The 18415-nt window shown below is 43.8% G+C and overlaps 1 protein-coding gene and 1 long non-coding RNA gene across 10 annotated transcripts in view; one reads left to right on the plus strand and one right to left on the minus strand.

Moving 5' to 3' along the window:
• VPS35L (VPS35 endosomal protein sorting factor like) overlaps positions 1-18415 on the plus strand; it is a 150176-nt gene that overhangs the window by 42362 nt on the left and 89399 nt on the right. For all 9 annotated transcript variants that reach the window (XR_010152569.1, XR_008539754.1, XR_008539756.1 and 6 more), the window contains exons 9-14: positions 3748-3807; positions 10284-10380; positions 11094-11141; positions 12442-12535; positions 17307-17384; positions 17879-18001. Coding sequence is in view for 5 of the 9 variants with exons in the window: in XM_016929579.4 (XP_016785068.2) it covers positions 3748-3807; positions 10284-10380; positions 11094-11141; positions 12442-12535; positions 17307-17384; positions 17879-18001 (500 nt within the window). In the remaining 4 variants the exon portion in view is untranslated. The remainder of the gene's footprint in view (positions 1-3747; positions 3808-10283; positions 10381-11093; positions 11142-12441; positions 12536-17306; positions 17385-17878; positions 18002-18415) is intronic.
• On the minus strand, positions 3885-9807 carry LOC134808796 (uncharacterized). Its single transcript, XR_010152572.1, has 2 exons — positions 9722-9807; positions 3885-4025 (listed from the first exon to the last, which is right to left on the minus strand). It is a non-coding gene; the product is annotated as an uncharacterized LOC134808796 (long non-coding RNA).

The following is an 18415-nucleotide window of genomic DNA, read 5'->3' on the forward strand; positions in this document are numbered from 1 at the left end:
CTCTAAAAGAAGATGCATGACAGTATAGGGACAGGTGTTTCATGGTTGTTGACATCATTGACAAGAGGGTCAGAGCATCTTGCTGTGCCAGGGATGCAGGCTAAGGCCCCAGCATCCACAGAGACTGGCATGCACAGTGGGAAGACGTGTGCCTGGTTTCTGCTGGGATTTCACTGGAGGCATTGGGTACAGAGGTGGGCTTCTGGCTTCAGTGCCTGCGTCTCCTGTTTCAGGGTTGTGTGAACTTGAGCCTCAGTTTCTCCACCTGTAGAATGGGGCTATCGTAGACCCTGCCTCTAAGGGTTTCTGGAGAGGATTAAATGAGAGGATTCATAGGAAGTATAATGTCTTTCCTTTTCTAAGAGCTTGCTGGCAGGATTAAAGTAAATGACCTTGAATAGTGCTTGGCACAAAGTAAGTGCTCAGAAAATGCTAGCTGTTACCACTGTTATTATTTATCTCTTTTAGTGTCTTTGATTTGTAAGAAAGCAAATCAAGACAGGAAATAAATCTAGGATCAAGTGTTATTTCTCAAAATAGTTGTCTACTAGCTTAGTAGACAAATCACTTTTTTCAGTAAAACTAATTTTGTAGTTAAAAGATCCTTAAAATATGAAAGTGAGGCCCAGTACAGTGGCTCATATCTGTAATCCCAGCACTTTGGGAAGCCAGTGCAGAAGGATTGCTTGAGCCCAGGAGTTCAAGACCAGCCTGAGCAACATGGTGAGATCTCGTCTCTACCAAAAATTTAAAAGTTAGCCCAGGAAGTTGAGGCTGCAGTGTGCTGTGATTGCTCCACTGCACTCCAGCCTGGGTGACAGAGCAAGATTCTGTCTCTTAAAAAAAAAAAGTGAAAAAGAATGTGGAGATGAAATTTTTTTTTTTTTTTAAAAGAAAGCTAGTTTTAGAGGGATGGCAACTTTTGTGTAGGAAATAAAGGTGTTTTGTGCTGGGTTCATTCTGTGCACCATGGGAGGTGAGAAGTTATGCAGCCACCTAGTGTGGTTTGCTGTGTGATGGTCCGAGGTAACATTGCGTGCATCCCTAATGCCAGGGTTCTGGGGTCATCACAAGGGAGGCCTCTCTCTACACGAGGTGTGGCTGCTATAGGGAACCCAGAGCCGCTGATAAGGAAAGCTCGTTCTGCCAGGAGGAAAAAGGCAGGTGGCTTTGAGAACTGGGGCTTGTTCTCTAAGGCCTTCCAGGGGCTTCTAAATGGAGCCAGTGGTTTGGAGCAGTGCTTCTCATACTCAGCTGCACATTGAAATCACCTGGGCAGCTTTACAAACACCCACAAAGTCCCAGCTGCATCCAGACCATTTATAAGAGGACCTCTGAGGATGGACGCAGACATCCACATATTTTCAATAGTCCCAGGTGCTTGGAGTCTGCAGCCCAGTTGGAGAAGCACTGGCTCAGAGGGAAAAGGGAAGTTTGTTGCTATTTCTGTAGATTCCAGAGGCAAGGCAAGTTTTAGCTCAGAGACCCACTGGTGTCTGCCTAAATCAGTGGTTCTCACATTTCAGCATGTATAAGGATTTCCCAGCAAGGTTATTCAGAAATCCATATTCCTAGTCCTCATCCTCCAAAATACTTTTTTTTTTTTTTTTTTTAAAGACAGTGTCTCACTCTGTTGCCCCAGGCTGGAGTGCAGCGGCACAATCATAGCTTCTATCTCTGCCTCTCAAGTAGCTGGGACTACACGCGTGCACCACCACGCCTGGCTATAAAATATTCTTTTCCAGTAGCTCTAAGGTGGGCACCAGGAATCTGCATTTTCAGCAAGTGCCTTCAGGAAATTTTAATGTAGGTGGTCCAAGGCCAGGTGTGGTGGCTCACACCTATAATCCCAGCACTCTGGGAGGCTAAGGCAAGCAGATCACTTGAGCCCAGGAGTTCAAGACCTGCTTGGGCTGGGAATATAGGGAAATCCCATCTCTACAAAAAAATAATTAGCCAAGCATGGCTGCGCATACCTGTGGTCCCAGCTACATAGGAGGCTGAGGTGGAAGGATTGCTTGAACCCAGGAGGTGGAGGCCGTAGTGAGCTGTGATCACGCCTCTGCACTGCAGCCTAGTGCCAGAGTGAGACCCTGTCTAAATGAATGAAGGAATGAATGTAGATAGGTAGGTATTTAGGTAGGTGGCTCATACTAGAAGAAGCACCTGGGTGGTACCTCTTAGCTTGGCTGGCTTCCTTCACTTAATCCTGCCATTGTATCATCTCTTGATGTCACCTGATCCCACGTTCTTTAACCTGAAATGATCTTTGTATTTTCCTGTCTCTTTTTCCGTGTATGGACAAGCTGTGTTGTTCTTTATTGCCCTGAATAAAGGGTTATGGAAAAAAAAAAAAATCTCATAGAGGGAAATACTTTCACATTGAAGGTGACTTAGAAGAGCTTAGAAAATGAATAAGGACTCTAATTTTTTACTTCCACATATTGATAACATTTTGAAAATACATGCACAGAATAAATAAAACTTTTGGTACCAGTTTAGGGGTCCAGGCTGCCTACCTGTTGTGTAGAGTTTTATCGGAACACAGCCACATCAATTTGTTGGCACATTGTGGCCACTTTTATGCTACAGTGGCAAAGATAAGTTGTCAAGAAAATGACCCATGACCTACAAAACCTCTAGTATGTTCATCCATCCAACAAATATTGAGTACCCCCTGTGTGCCAGGCACTGATCGGTACTAGGAATATGTCAGTGAACAAAACAAGCACAAATCTCTGCCTTTGTGGAGCTTGCATTCTAGTTGAATCTCAAATTCTGAGGCTTCTAGGGACCGGGCAGGTCACATAAAAGAGTGAAAAGCATGCTGATGATGAGAGACAGTAGGGGGTGGTTGAGACTGGCAAACTGGTTAGTGTATATGCCATTTCAAGGGGCAGCTACTAATTTGCTCTAGCTGTGTTATCCTGTAGAGATATCGCCACATTTTTGACATATTTTATGTGAAGAAGGAGAAAATATGGCATGTGAGTTCTCCCAAGTTGTAGAGTTTGTTTTAGTTTTTGTGTTTGAGACAGGGTCTTGCTCTCTCACCCAGGCTGGAGGGCAGTGGGTGATCATGGCTCACTGCAGCCTTGAACTCCTGGGCTCAAGCAATCCTCCCACCTCAGCCTCCCAAGTAGCTGAAACTACAGGCATGCACTGCCATGCCTGGCTAATTTTTAAATTTTTTGTACATACCCTGTCTCACAGTGTTGCCCAGGCTGCTCTTGAACTCCTGGGCTCAAGCAGTCTTCCTGCCTCGGCTTCCCAAAGTGCTAGGATTACAGGTGTGAGCCACTATGCCCAGCCTCTTCCAGTTTTTACGTGTTGGTAACCAATTCAAAAAATGTTAAAACACTTTGTGGGCTGTTGTGTGTTGTGGTGTGGCCATGCACAACTGGTCACAGGCTGGATTCAGCCCGTGGGCTGCCTGTTTTCACCTCTGGCCTAGCATGGAGTGTGGACCATCGTCTGAGTGGATGGAGATACTTGAGACTCCTTTAGATTCCAAAGGGTAAAACGATCACTTTTCTGCCTTTCAAAGAAAGTAAAAGTCTACTGGAAAAACTAAAAACAAAACAAAAAAAATGTGGCTTAAAATCTGTCCCACCAGGTGGCAGCATACCATCACAAGTTAAAGCCTGTCTGGGCGATGATAGCTCTGGGTCCCTAGTTAACAAACATTTATTTACTGTTTGCTCCTGAAGAGTGTGATACTAACACCATCTGTCCTTTTCCTCCCAGGAAAGCTTGTGTACGAGCGCATCTTTTCCATGTGTGTGGATAGCCGCAGCGTCTTACCAGGTAATGTCGCAGCTGTTCCTGGGGTGTCATTCTGCCCTGGAGTCAGGACTAGAAGGCTTTTATTGAGTCAGGATTCATTGAAGCTTGATAAAGGTTTTAATTTTGGGTGCGTTAAAGTAAAAGAAACACCTTTGAAGATTTCTGATCATCTCAGTCTTCTAAAAACATTAGAAGGTTTCTAAATGGCCCGTGTAGGGACTCAGGCAAGTCATTTGAATCTGCAAGAGTGAAAAGGCCTCACAGTTAGATTCAGCCAAACTTTCACACCAACATATTTTCCTCTGCTGCTTGACTTTAATATTTTTCCTATGTATCGTTCCCTCCTAAGAAGCAACTTGCTTGGAAAAAAAAATCAAAAACGACTTTATGTATATTAAAGAATGATGTCAAATAGATCAATAGTAATTGATGCTTTGAATTCACAATCTGTACCCAAATGCTTTTGCATTAAATTGACTGTCAATCAAGTTTAAATTCCCAGGAGGTTATAATGGGACAAGTGGATGATGAATTTCTTTTGTCGTATAAATGGTAAGAATGATGTGTCTGGCAATGCAGGACTCTCAGCCGCAGCATCCTTTGCCTTTATTCCTCTTTTTAACTTCCGAGCACTGCTATGAGGAAACGTTCTCATCTGTCCAAGCTAGAGCAACCAGCTTGCTCCATTGCCGCTCCACTTCCCTCTGCTCCTGCAGTGGGGCTTCCCAGGAGGTGAATAGAAGGTGTTTGTGACAGTAACCTATAACCTGACCTATATTCTTCCTTCTTTCCTCTTTCCTTTATTCCTCCCTCTCTCTCCTTCTCTCTCTTCCTCTCCCTCCTCCTCTCCCACCCTCTCCTTTTCTCTCTCCTTCTGCTTCCTATCTGTCCATCAATCGATCAATTTATCTTTATTTAATTTTTTTGAGATGGTCTCTTGCTCTGTCACCCAGGCTGCAGGGCAGTGGCACAATCTTGGCTCGCTGCAGCCTTCGCCTCCCAGATTCAAGCGATTCTCCTGCTTCACCCTCCTCAGTAGCTGGGACTACTGGTGCCTGCCACCACACCTGGCTAATTTTTGTATTTTTAGTAGAGACAGGGTTTTTACCATGTTGGCCAGGCTGGTCTCAAACTCCTGACCTCAAGTGATTCATCTGCCTCGGCCTCCCAAAGTGCTGGGATTATAGGCATGAGCAACCGTGCCCGTCCCTTTTTTTTTATTTATTTAATATTTTTACTTTTTCATCTTTGTAGACACGGGGTCTCCCTATGTTGCCCAAGCTGCTCTCAAACTTCTGGGCCCAAGCAGTCCTCCCACCTCAGCCTCCCAAAGTGCTGGGATTATAGGCATGAGCCACTGTGCTTGGCCTGTCTTTTTAATACCATTTAATGTGCACATTTGTCAGAAAGAAAGAAACAGAACTCAACAGGCTTTTAGGTTTTTTAGGTCTCGAAGTGCTTTAGGTCTCAAAGGCTTTTTAGGTCTCGAAGTGCTTTTAGGACTCATCTTGTTTCATCAGAGATGGGCAGACCCATTACGGAAGAGTCTTGCCCAGGGCCCTGCCACCAGCTACTGAGAGCCTTGCTCTTTCTTAGTGCTGCATCTACATTGTCCAGTACAGCAGCCACTGGCCACGTGTTGCTCTTGAGCACTTGAGATGTGGCCAGTCCAAATTGAGATGCGACGTAACTATTAAAAAAGACACCGGATTTCAAAGACTCAGTACAAGTAAAAGACGGTAAAGTAGCTCACTAATAGTGTTTATGTTGATTACATGTTGAAACGGTATTTTGGATGAATCGGGTTAAAGTACATGATTAAAATTAATTTCCCCAGTTTCTGTCCTTTTTAATGTGGCTCATGTGGTTTTTCTTTGGGACCCTCCACGCCACTGCATCACACCTGTGACGATGTTTTTTCAGCAGCTCCTCCTATGTTCTGGCCATCTCAGGGTTGGAGGCAGTGATCTGGGAGAGGCAGGCAGAGGCCAGCCCAAGTGGAAAGGAAAGGCCTTCTCCACTGGCTTGAGGATTTGGGAAATCTGAATTGTTTATTTATTTATTTATTTTTGAGATGGAGTTTCACTCTTGTTGCCCAGGCTGGAGGGCAATGACGCAATCTCGGCTCACTGCAACCTCCGCCTCCTGGGCTCAAGCGATTCTCCTGCCTCAGCCTCCCAAGTAGCTGGGATTACAGGCGTGCACCACCACACCCAGCTAATTTTTGTATTTTTAGTAGAGGTGGGGTTTCACCATGTTGGCCAGGCTGGTCTTCAACTCCTGACCTCAGGTGATCCACCCACCTTGGCCTCCCAAAGTGCTGGGATTACAGGCATGAGCCACCACGCCTGGCCGAATCCATTTATTTAATTCACACTTGCCAGCATGTAGCATGCTATACCATTGGCAGCAAACTTGAGCCAACAGGTGGAACTAAACCAACATAGGTTTTTTTTTTTGGCAACAACAGCATTTAAAAAAAAATGACTTTTGATACAGGCTCTAGTTCTTCCTATTGTTGTATACCCAACCTCTTAAAAATTTTCATATTTACCCGCCTGGCCCCCAGAAGCATTTGAGTTTGCCTCTACTGCAATAATCTTCCTTTCTCCCAGTCTTCAGTGACTATACAAACAACATTTTAGGGCCAATTAAGGAAAAATTACTAATAACTAACTCCTTGCCTAAACTTAAAAGTTCAAAACAACAGATGAGTCCTTGTTTAGATACATTAATTATAGCACTTTTATCACTAAAATTCTTCCCTCTCCAAATAACTATTTTTGATCTTGAGCAAAGCAAATGATTTGTTTTTTTTTCTTTAAATGATATCATTGTTTGTTTTCCTTTTAGCTAAAATCTTCATCTGCTTGTGTTAGCTCCAGTTCCAAGAACCTGAAAAGAACAGTAGATTATGTTTTTCAAAGTTGTTGGTGATCTGAGGAATGACTCTTAAGTATAATTATCATGAAAGCTTTAGAAATCTCCTGTGCAGAATTCTGCCCAAAGAGATTATGTGTGAAGAGAAATTTGGTGGCATTTGTACTCATTCTTTCCATTTAAATCAAGTTCTGTTGGGTGAATTTCATACTTGAGCCCTTTGCCTTCAGGAATTTTAACTAAGGTATAGCTCTTCGGAGTTGAGAAAGATACAGTGTCTTTTGGGTTCATGAAAATCACACACTACTAGATGTGGTCATTTTTTCCCAACAGTTCTTAATCCAGCTTATGCATAAAGAGACCATCGACTCTGAGAAGTCAAATCATTTTATTTCCAGCTTGGGAGAGATAATTTGGGTTTATTGTATTATGGTTCCCATCACCATCTTCTCAGCATTCCCATCTTCAGTTTTCCCCTGTGGCTGATGTGGGCCACATCGGGATAAGCAGTGGCCTTAACTGACCTGGCCTTTCCAGCACATGCTAACTAAGATGGTGCCAATCCCTGTAACACTGTTACGTAAAGAGACCTCTCGCTGCTAGGGTAGAGACTTGGCAAATAAATGAGAGAACTAGAGTCATTGGTCTCCTGCCTCCTCTTAAAATACCCACAGAAGTTCAGGTTTGAAAAAAAGCAGCACCATAAAAGAAAAATAAGTGGGAGCTAGAAAGAAAATCTCTGTTCTTTGTTATATTGAAGTGTCTTTTGAATTAATTTCCAGATTTTGAAGGAGTCCCCATGTAGCAGCCCAAGTGCTAAAGTCTAAACTGTGTCGTGTCCTTGCCATTCCTGTGCTCAGAACCCTTCAGGGGGTTTCCATTATGTTTAGAAAAACTCTCAAACTCCTCACCAAGGCTTCAGCCGTGTATGAACTGGCTTGTCATGCTGGCTGCTCCCCTTTCTGCTCAGCAAATTGGCTTGCTTTTTGTTCTTTGACCATAGTGAGGTTATACCTACCTCAGGGCCTTGCACTTGCTGTTTTCTCTCCCTGGAATATGTTTCTTCCACATCTAGGCATGGCTGGCTCCCTTTCGTAATTCAGGGCTCAGCTCAAATGCCGCCTCTGTGGGAGCCTTCTCTGACCACTGCATCTAATGAGCCCCTTCCCCTAAATCACACTCAAGTCACTCTTTATTCCAATACCTAGTTTAGTATCTTTAATAGTACTTACTGCTGTTAGATATTATCTTATTTGTTTGCCTGCTTATTCTCTTTCCTGTTTAGCATTTGTCTCATCCCACTGGAATGTAAGTTTCATGAAGATAGGATCTACCTTGTGCACTGTTATCTCCCCAAAGCCTGGAACACCACCTTTAGTTGGCCCTTAAGGCGTTTGTGTTGAGCACATGAAGTAAAGGAATATAATATTTAGTTTGCTGTAAGATTTTAAAGTCCCGCATAACATAATCCTTTTCCTAAATTATCTCTTGAGCTGGAAGGAAAGCCTAAAGATTCTGTATTGGTGTATGCAGATTGTCGTATAGCTTGTAGTCAATGCGTGTATGCAGGGCAGCCTGCCTTTAGCCTGATTCCCAACTCTTTCAGGCAACCTGAACCAGTTTGTTTTAGCCATTGCTGAATCTCAGTTCCTTCAACTAGACAGTGAGAGATTTTGTAGATGACCTCAGAGACCTATTTTTGCTTTTGGATTTTAAGCCACAAGATTCAGTCATATGAAGGGAAATTAACACTGCTCTTCCCTCTCCCCAAAGAGAAGATTGACAAATGAATGTAAGAATAACTGCTATCTTTTCCTGTCTGGATCTCTTGAAAGTAGAAAAAAAAGTTACTTCATCTGTAGAGATCTAGGCTGGAAAGGGGAAAATGGTCATTTCCCATCCTTTTGAAAATGGTAAGCAAATAGTTCTCAAGTGAATGAAGCATGCCAGACATCCAAAAATAGAGTGAGGAGATTGCAATTTCAAAATATCTGCAGTTGTGATTAGTGACTGTTCTCTGCTAGAGAAGTACCTAGAGGTTTATCTTTTTTGCTGATTCTGTGGGAATTTTGATCACCTTCATATACTACCAAATGACAGAATCAGGGATGAAAATGACTCATTGCAAAATAGGATGAAAGCCAGCAAGCTAAGAATCATTTGCTATATTCTAAAGTAACTAACTTCTCCCTTTTAATTAATTTATTCATTTTTTAGAGAATAAATAAATAAGGTCTTGCTCTGTCTTACTCTGTCTCGCTTTGCCCAGGCTGGAGTGCAGTGGCTCAATCATAGCTCACTGCAGCCTCAAACTCCTGGGCTCTATTGATCCTCCCACCTCAGCCTTCCAAGTAGCTGGGGCTACAGGCATGAGCCACTGTGCCTGGCCAGCTTCTCCCTTTTTGAATTAATCCTAAAAGTATAAAACATCCAGTGGTGGGATAGAGCTCTAATCTTTGCTGAAATCATTTCCATGTGAGAGGTTAACAAAGGCCTTCATGGTGTTGGTAAGTTTTGTGTTTTTTCTTTCATTTCTCCATATTCTCTTCCATTCCTTAAGATGTATGTCAAGTCCAGAACTGTGAGAAATAAATTTCTGCTGTTTAAAAATATGTATGTCAAAATCAAGCTTGGGTACCAGTTCCAGAAAACTCAAAATAACAGTCATGAAGGTCAGGGCCGATGGGCCAGCTAGCCCCTGGTACCAAGGATCCTCACTTCTGTCTTGTTGCTCTCATGGTCAGTATGGCTGCAGAGGTTCCAGCTGTCATGTCTGCATTCCAGTCAGTGAGCAGAAAGAAGAAGTGAGGGAAGGCAAGCCCCTTCCCTTAAAGATACTTCTCAGAAGTTGCCCTTCTATTTATATATCCTAGGACCAGAACTTGACCCACGTGACCACACCTAGCTGCAAGGATGGCCCTGTGTCCTGCAGGAAAATGCGAGTTCTTTTATTAAAAAGGAAGAGAATAGCTAATGGAGTAAACTGGCAGTTTCACAAGATGACTCTCTTGGAGCCAGTCGTGAGCCGGCAACATAATTCTGGCTGGTTTCTCACCTCAGAGGCCTTGCTTTACCTTCCTCTGGCCCATTGTGATGTGTAGAGCAAAAGCTTAGATCACATTTCGTGTTGCAGTCGCAGGTCTGTAAAGCATCTGGAATTCTCAACAATGTTGTCATAGTGACTGGTAGGTAACCAAGAACCTCTGGATTATATTAGAGGCAGTGGCTAAGAATGTCGGCCGCAGGGCCAGAGTGCCTGGGTTGAATTCTAACTCTTACATTTGCTTGCTGTGTGCCTTGGGTGAGTCACTACATTCCTCTGTGCCTTGGTCTCTGCATCTGTAAAATAAGATAATAAAACTACATACCTCAGAGGGTTGCTATATGGGATCAGGTGAGCTGTCTGTAAAGCACTGCGAATGACACTTGGCACTTAGAAAGCCTGTGTTTGTGTAAACTATTGTTATCATCAGTTACTTCCTAATAGTGATATTTGGAAGGAAAGAAACAGGCTGAGTCACCCCCTTTTCTGCTCCAGGGTAATGTATTCCCATCCAGGGACTCACACAGATCCTGAGATTTAGGAGGGCTGATGGGTCTTGTTTTTTGTATTACAGATCACTTTTCTCCAGAGAATGCAAATGACACGGCCAAGGAAACATGCCTAAATTGGTTTTTCAAGATTGCCTCCATCAGGGAACTCATTCCAAGATTGTATCCTTTTTTTTTTTTTTTTTTTTTTTTTTTTGGTCTGCTGATTTTAAAGATAGGCTAAAAGAGTTGTACTGTTAATAGAAGCCATGTGATGGGATGCCCTGACATTCTTATTGAAAATTTGGTCCCGTTAGGGTTGCTAGCCTGAAAACACATACAGGGCAAGCCACATTGTAGAAACCCTTGGACTCTTGCTCTTTCCAGTTTTTTGTCTTTTACTTTGAATACGATGCCATGTGTCAAGCATTTGTTTCCTTGAGGAACATTCCCACCTTAATTCTCTCAATTAAAATGCTTCATATTTGTGTTTTCTCTGATTCCAAGAACTTGAAAGAACAGGGTCAAGCTTTGCAGGGCAAATGCTACTATTGAAGAACAGAGAATTTGACTTATACATAAATTCCATCTTAGTTACCTAAAGTTCTTTCTTTCCCCATAAAGCATGGATTAGAAATGCTCAAAACCCAGTTTATATTTCAGCATGCAACTATGAATCAACGTATAACATTTTCCACAATTTATTTCAAATAAGTATGAAACTTTGAAAACCATATGTAGAAACCATAAGCTACCTTAATTCGCTGGATTGTTGAGGGCCACTGTGGTCCCCATCTGCTAAGACCTGCCTACTTCTATTCATGGATAGTTTAGTCTTTTCTCCATAGGGAGTAGACCTTCTGGAAAACATCTTCCTTAACAGGATGTTTTTGTAGTTACGTGGAGGCATCCATCCTGAAATGTAACAAATTCCTCTCCAAAACGTAAGGCTCTTCAGTAAAATCTAGAACCATAAAATTTCTAAAAATCTCCCGTGTGTACACAGATAGTAATGGCAATGTAATAGTAGCCATTATTCACTGAGTACTTAATGTGTGTTAAGCACCTTCTGTTCTTTTTCTCATTGAATCCAAATGAAAACTGAATGAAGTAGAGACACCATCCTAATCCCCATATTAGAGAGAGGAAAACTCAAGCCTGGAGAAGTTGGTTAAGGAGGTCATGGAAGATCAGCTCAACTGGATTTGAATCTTGGCTGTACTGGTACTAGCTGTATGGTCTTGAACAAGTTACTTACAGCCTCAGAACCTCTGGCTCCCTCTCCTGGGAACATGACCCTAAGAAGAGGTCTGAGGGGGTCCTTTGGGTCACACATGCAACAATGAGCGTCACCCCTGGCACACGGTGGGCCCATCCTCCATGTTGGCTGCTGTTGATGATGATGATGATGAAAATGACGTCAGAAGCAAAAGCCTTTGCCCTTAGTGGCTTAGGTCCATGCTACTCAATTTATCACAATGTTTTGAGAGTAGTTACAGGACGTGGGGGACCCAGATCTGCTTTCTGCAGAGCAGGTGAAATGCTGAGTCATGTTAGATAGCTAGATAATAAATTCCTTGAAGCCTGGGAGTGACTGATTCACGGTGCTCCACAGATAGCTCTTCTGATTGGATTTAGAATTTATCTCAAGTGTGTTGGATTTGGATCTAGGGTTGCCTGGAATAGTTTGGGGGAATAACATGGGGGCTGAAGAAACATTATTTTGCCTCACCAGTTGGAGGAGGATAATGCCTTAGGCAGAGGGAAGACATACGTTGCAGGAGAAATAAATTGTAATTCACATTGTTGGTGGTTGGAGGATGTCAGATGCCAGCCTGAGATTCACGGAAGGAACAGGATATGGGACAGTAAATCTGTGGCAAACAAAAGTACATGTGGAGAGAAGATCAAGGGGTGCCCAGTCGATGGAAAATAATTGAAGACAAAAACTGTTAAAATTAATAAAATAAATGTGACCTCGACTGGGGAAAAAATGTGGTTAGCCTCCACCACTGAGCAAATGATAACGATGAAAGAAATCATTCAATGAATGAATTGTATCAGAAGAGAAAGACTGTTGTTACATTGCCTTAGAAAACTGAAACTTTGACCTTGGTTTGTTACTGTAACTTGATTTTTCCCCCCCTCCCTGAAATTTAGGAAGTCTTTATCTTTATTTAAAAAATTAAAGAACAGCGAGTTCTCACGTTGAATATAATGCTGGCCTTTTTTTGTCTCTCGCAGGGGAATTTCAGAGTGCCTGCCCCGGTTGACATGCATGATCAGAGGGATCGGAGACCCACTGGTGTCGGTGTATGCCCGTGCCTACCTGTGCCGGGTAGGCCATGCGAGTCACTGCCCTTGACGGCATGGCTGCCGCCCGTCTCCTTGAATGTTCACACAGGGCCCTCCTTCCCCACCACCCCGCAAGTCACTGAGAGAAGGACTTTATTAGCGGCTAATTTTAGATCATGGCTCTGCCACAGAAAGTAGAACTGTAGGGTTTCTTTTAAAAATTAATTTTAAAGTAGACCAACTTACCGTAGCTCTAATTAGGGGATGTTTAAGGTCATCTTCTTACAAATGAACTGGTTTTCAGAATTAATTGTTTCTCAGTTCTTGCTGGGAAGGAGGTTCCCAGGGCCTTTGGGCTAACAGGTTGCTTTTCATTGACTTCAAACATGCTCTTCCTTTGTCTTGACTTTGATTGCTTTATTAGTTTTCTGCTTGGCAGGGGAGCAGTGTCCCACATGATGGCAGGCCTCAGGGTCTGTGTGGCCTGGCTTAGGTGGCTGCTGTGAAAGGGGGTAGAGGGACTGATTAGAAATTACTTGCCCATGCCCTTCTTTAAAGCACCATGAGGCTTCAGCTAGGCTATTAAGTTTTTTGTGTATGGAAAAATGTAACCAATGGAGGTTATATGGTCTTTCTTTTTTTTGGAGATGGAGTCTTACTGTGTCGCCCAGGCTGGAGTGCAGTGGCGCCATCTCGGCTCATTGCAACCTCCACTGCCTGGGTTCAAATGATTCTCCTGTCTCAGCCTCCTGGGTAGCTGAGATTACAGGTGTCCGCCACCACGCCTGTCTAATTTTTGTATATTTAGTAGAGATGGGGTTTCACCATGTTGGCCAGGCTGGTCTCGAACTCCTGACCTCAAGTGATCTGCCCACGTTGGCCTCCCAAAGTGCTGGGATTACAGGCGTAAGCCACTGCGCCTTTTTTTGTTTTGTTTTGTTTTTTTGCACCAGAGTCTCACTCTGTTGCCCAGGCTGGAGTGCAGTGGTGCAATCTCAGCTCACTGCAACCTCTGCCTCCTGGGTTCAAGCGATTCTCATGTCTCAGCCTCCCGAGTAGCTGGGATTACAGGCACCTGCCACCATGCCCAGCTACTTTTTGTATTTTTAGCCGTGACGGGGTGTCACCATGTTGGCTAGGCTGGTCTTGAACTCCTCACTTCAGGTAATCTGCCTTCCCCGGTCTCACAAATTGCTGGGATTACAGGTGTGAGCCCCCGTGCCCAGCCTTGTTTATGTATTTCTTCTCTGCTGCCTTTCACCTTGTAGAACATAGCAAATGCTTTGAACACACCTTGACATCATTTGAATAAGGCCTGATATCGGAGACCCGGTGATAAAGACTTAGAATCGTGCTGTCTCTTATGCAAATAATTCTGGTTATTAAAGAGAAATCAGAATGTGGGGAAGTATGTAGTTTTTGCAAGCCTGTTCCCTTTTAATGTTTGAGATCAGGTACGTGAGTTAGGGTACACGATCATGTTTGTTACATATAAAGTGCCTTTGAATGGCAGATGCAACTTGAAACACAGTGACAATGAGGAGAAGATGCAGAGGACAGAGCAGACCCCCCAGCAAGATTGGTAGTAGAGTGCCCTGCGTCTGTTGAAATCATTTTTGTCAGTCCAGGCAATGCATTGATTCCGCTGGTTGGGTAGTTTCTAAAAGTCTCTTTAACATTAAAAGAGTAAGAGAGACCAAGCGCGGTGGCTCATGCCTGTAATCCCAGCATTTTGGGAGGCCGAGGTGGGCAGATCACTTGAGGTCAGGAGTTCAAGACCAGCCTGGCCAACATGGCAAAAACCCGTCTCTACTAAAAAATACAAAAAATTAGCCGGGCGTGGTGGTACACGCCTGTAGTCCCAGCTACTCGGAAGGCTGAGGCACGAGAATCACTTGAACCCAGGAGGCAGAGGTTGCAGTGAGCCAAGATCGCACCACTGCACTCCAGCCTGGGTGACAGAGCAAGACTGCCTCAAACAAACAAACAAAAAGAGACAGCCTGTGTATTAGTAAGATTTCTTTCAGTTGCAAGTGGCAAAAACCCAGTTCATACTACTTTAAGCAAAAATGGGAACTTACTGACCAGTGTCTGGAGAGGCCAGGGGTAGTGCAGGCATGGCCGGATGCAGGCCCTCAAAGGGTGCTGTCAAGAATCAGCCTCTCCCCACATCACTCAGCTCTGCTGTTCTTTGAGTTAGCTTCATTCTGTGGCTTGCTTTTTTTATATGATGGCCCATAGCGGCCTCTGGCTTCCATCCTACCACCTTAGGAACCTTATTGGAAAGTGTGTCTTCTTGCCAGTAGATCTAGCCAGAGCCTCAGAGCTGATTCTTGGTGGATTACCTCGGGTTGCTTGTCCACCCCTAGACTAGTCACGTGGCCATGGGTTGGGGTCTGGGGTTGGTGTCTGGGTACTTACTGACTGGGTCACATGCCCTTGCATGGAGCTCAGGGTGAGGTGGATCTAGCTCCACCACAAACCTCATGGTCCAAGAGGAAGGTTTGATTCCCCAGAGACAAATCTAATTTGCTGATACCAGCAATGGGGGGGATGAATGCTGGGCAGGCCGAAACAGCAGATGGGAATCATGAGCAATACCCTTGCTGCTCTGGGTAGAAATCTTTTAGACCCAAGCAGATATCCAAGCTGCTCATTTGGCCCATGAGAAGAGAAAAACAGAAAACAAAAGCTCTGAGTGGGTAGAGCGTGGGGGGAGCTTGAAGCTGTTTATTAAAGGAAGGTATGATTAACTCCTAACTCACAGCCGCTTCAGCTCATCTCCATGGCTCAGCCACCAGGCCAGCCTTTGCTGTCACCTAACAGATAATTATTGTCTTTTCTACAATATGATTAAGTGGAAGGAGAATCAGAACACTGTAGAACTGGATCTGATATTTCTTATTTTTATATATATATATATATATATATATTTTTTTTTTTTTTTTAATCTATGTGCTTGTCCTTGAAAACAGCACTTCCTGTACCCAGCAATCACAGAGCTGCTCTTGGAATTTAACGCCCTGGTGGTTCTCAAATGCCATCTGAAAAACATTATTATTGTTACCCATCATGACTTCTGGGTAGTGGAAGGTGAATGGGAGAAATCTCTCCCCATTTGAAGAAATGGGGAACCAGTCTCACTTTGTTGCCCAGGCTGGAGTGCAGTGGCACAATCTTGCTCACTGCAACCACCACCTCCCGGGTTCAAGCGATCCTCCCACCTCAACCTCCCAAGTAGCTGGGTCTACAGGCGTGCGCCACCACACCCGGCTAATTTTTGTGTTTTTAGTAGAGACAGAGTTTCACCATGTTGGCCAGGCTGGTCTCAAACTCCTAACCTCAAGTGATTGGCCCACCTGGGCCTCCCAAAGTGCTGGGATTACAGGTGTGAGCCACTGCAGCCCAGCCTACGAAGTTGTTTTTGCGGTTAAGCAGCAATTTGGAAATGAAGCGTTTCTGAGGAGCTCAGTTTAAGAAACACCGTGATGTTGTGTTTTAAACCTATGAACTCCCCTCCGTAGCTCATCCCTCTACTTTTCCATCTAACCCCAGTACTGGCACCTTCTCTATGATTAGTAAATTTCTTCAGCTAGAAATGTTACAGTCTGTTTTTTAACAATGAAGTCAGGACCCAGTGGATTATAGCATTGTTACACTTCATGCTCACGTTATATAAAATTGCATAAAATGTATTAAAATTTATGTCTGCTCTTATCTCTGCCTTGCAAAGAATGGATTTGTATAGCTTTTAACTAAGCATGTAACGGGGGCAGCACCACATCTGGAATTCAAGCTGACTCTCTCACGTACCATAATCTTTGTGCTTCGTCTAATAAGTACAGCCCCATGTGTGTTTATCATTTTTTTATTGTATACACAATCTTGAGAGTACATTCCTTTTTAGTTCTGTATTGATTTGTTCTCTTGGTCGTCTGTTCAGAAATACATTCAATACCTTTGGGGAAGGGCAAAGATGATTTCTGCAAATGTTGCCCTTTTTTATTAAAAATAGCTTCTGTGGTCTTTCTTATAAAAGCAATACATGTTTATTGAAAAAGAAATCAGGCTGGGCCTGGTGGCTCACACCTGTAATCCCAGCACTTTGGTAGGCCGAGGCAGGCAGATCATCTGAGGTCAGGAGTTGGAGACCAGCCCGGTCAACATGGTGAAACCCCATCTCTACTAAAAATACAAAAATTAGCCAAGTGTCCTGACACATGCCTGTAATGCCTGCTACTTGGGAGGCTGAGGCAGGAGAATTGCTTGAACCCGACAGGTGGAGGTTGCAGTGAGCCAAGATCGTGCCACTGCACTCCACCCTGGGCAACAGAGCGAGACTCCGTCTCAAAACAAAACAAAAAACAGATAAGGAAAAAAAAAAAAAAAAGGCCGGGCGCTGTGGCTCACACCTGTAATCCCAGCACTTTGAGAGGCCAGGGTGGGCAGATCATGAGGTCAGAAGATCAAGACCATCCTGGCCAATGTGAAACCCTGTCTCTACTAAAAATACAAAAATCAGCCGGGCGTGGTGACACATGCCTGTAATTCCAGCTACTTGGGAGGCTGAGGCAGGAGAATCCCTTGAACCAGGGAGTCGGTGGTTGCAGTCAGCTGAAATCGCACCCACTGCACTCCAGCCTGGCAACAGAGCAAGACTCCATCTCAAAATAATAATAATAATAATAATAATAATAATTTTCTGGACTTTTTCTGTGTCTATAAACATAGGTATATATATTTTTTAATTTCCAAAAATAAAATCATACTATAGTTATTATTTGCAACCAGTTTTTCCATTTGTCTGGCTGCAGGTGGGAATGGAAGTGGCCCCACATCTCAAAGAAACCCTAAATAAGAACTTTTTTGACTTCCTCCTTACGTTCAAACAGGTAAGAGAACACTATCAGAATAGCTCATCGATATAACAGTTTTATGATAGCAAATTCACAAAACCCAGTTGGTTTTCCAAGTTGAGAATGCCTTAAAGCTCTTTAAATGTGCAAGCCCTGGAAAATTACACTAGCTTCTGTTGTAGACAATTAAAATGTGTTGATTGTACTGAATAAGCGGAGAAAGTTAATATGCATGTGTTAACAGGAAACGTCTCCAGTCGATCAGCCTTGCTTCTGAGCATCTGCTGGCTCCATTTTTATCAGGTTCCTGCTTTCCACAGCACTCATTCCCAAAACAGCTCGGCTTGGTGACATGAGAAACTTTCTGTGTTTTTTTTTGGTTTAAAAAAAAACAACAACCGAGAAACCAGGCTATTTCTCTCAGGGCTGTCCACATGCTTACAAGTATGCACAGTCTGTGAGTTGTGTATGTTTTGTTTGTTGTTTGGTTTTTCCCCTCCTTTTCTAAGTGTTTGTTTGGCCTCCTGTAGATTCATGGGGATACGGTCCAGAACCAGCTGGTGGTCCAAGGAGTGGAGCTCCCATCTTACCTCCCCTTGTACCCGCCTGCCATGGACTGGATCTTCCAGTGCATCTCCTACCATGCCCCCGAGGTAACTGCCAGGTGGCTTCAGTGTGACGCTCACCTCCTGTATGGTGACAGCCCCTGCCCACTGTGCCCTTTAACGTTAATGGGACCCTTTCATAACAGCTATAGTAATGTTAGTGCTAGCCAGCCTTTATAGAGGGCTTGCCATGGTGGCTGGTTCTGTGCTGAGTGCTTTTCTGAGATAGTCTCATTTTGACAACTGTGGGAGGGGAATGTGGTAGCTCCAGAGGCCATGTACCTAAGTGAGGCCACACAGCTAGAAAGCAGTTTGGTGGCTGGGTGTGGTGGCTCATATCTGTAATCCCAGCACTTTGCAAGGCCAAGGTGGGAGGATCACTTGATTTTAGGAGTTTGAGACGAGCCTTGGCAACATAGCAAAACTCCATCTCTACAAAAAAATACAAAAAATTAGCCAGAC

The sequence above is a fragment of the Pan troglodytes genome, chromosome 18, assembly GCF_028858775.2.
Source record: "Pan troglodytes isolate AG18354 chromosome 18, NHGRI_mPanTro3-v2.0_pri, whole genome shotgun sequence".
Lineage (NCBI taxonomy): Eukaryota > Metazoa > Chordata > Mammalia > Primates > Hominidae > Pan > Pan troglodytes.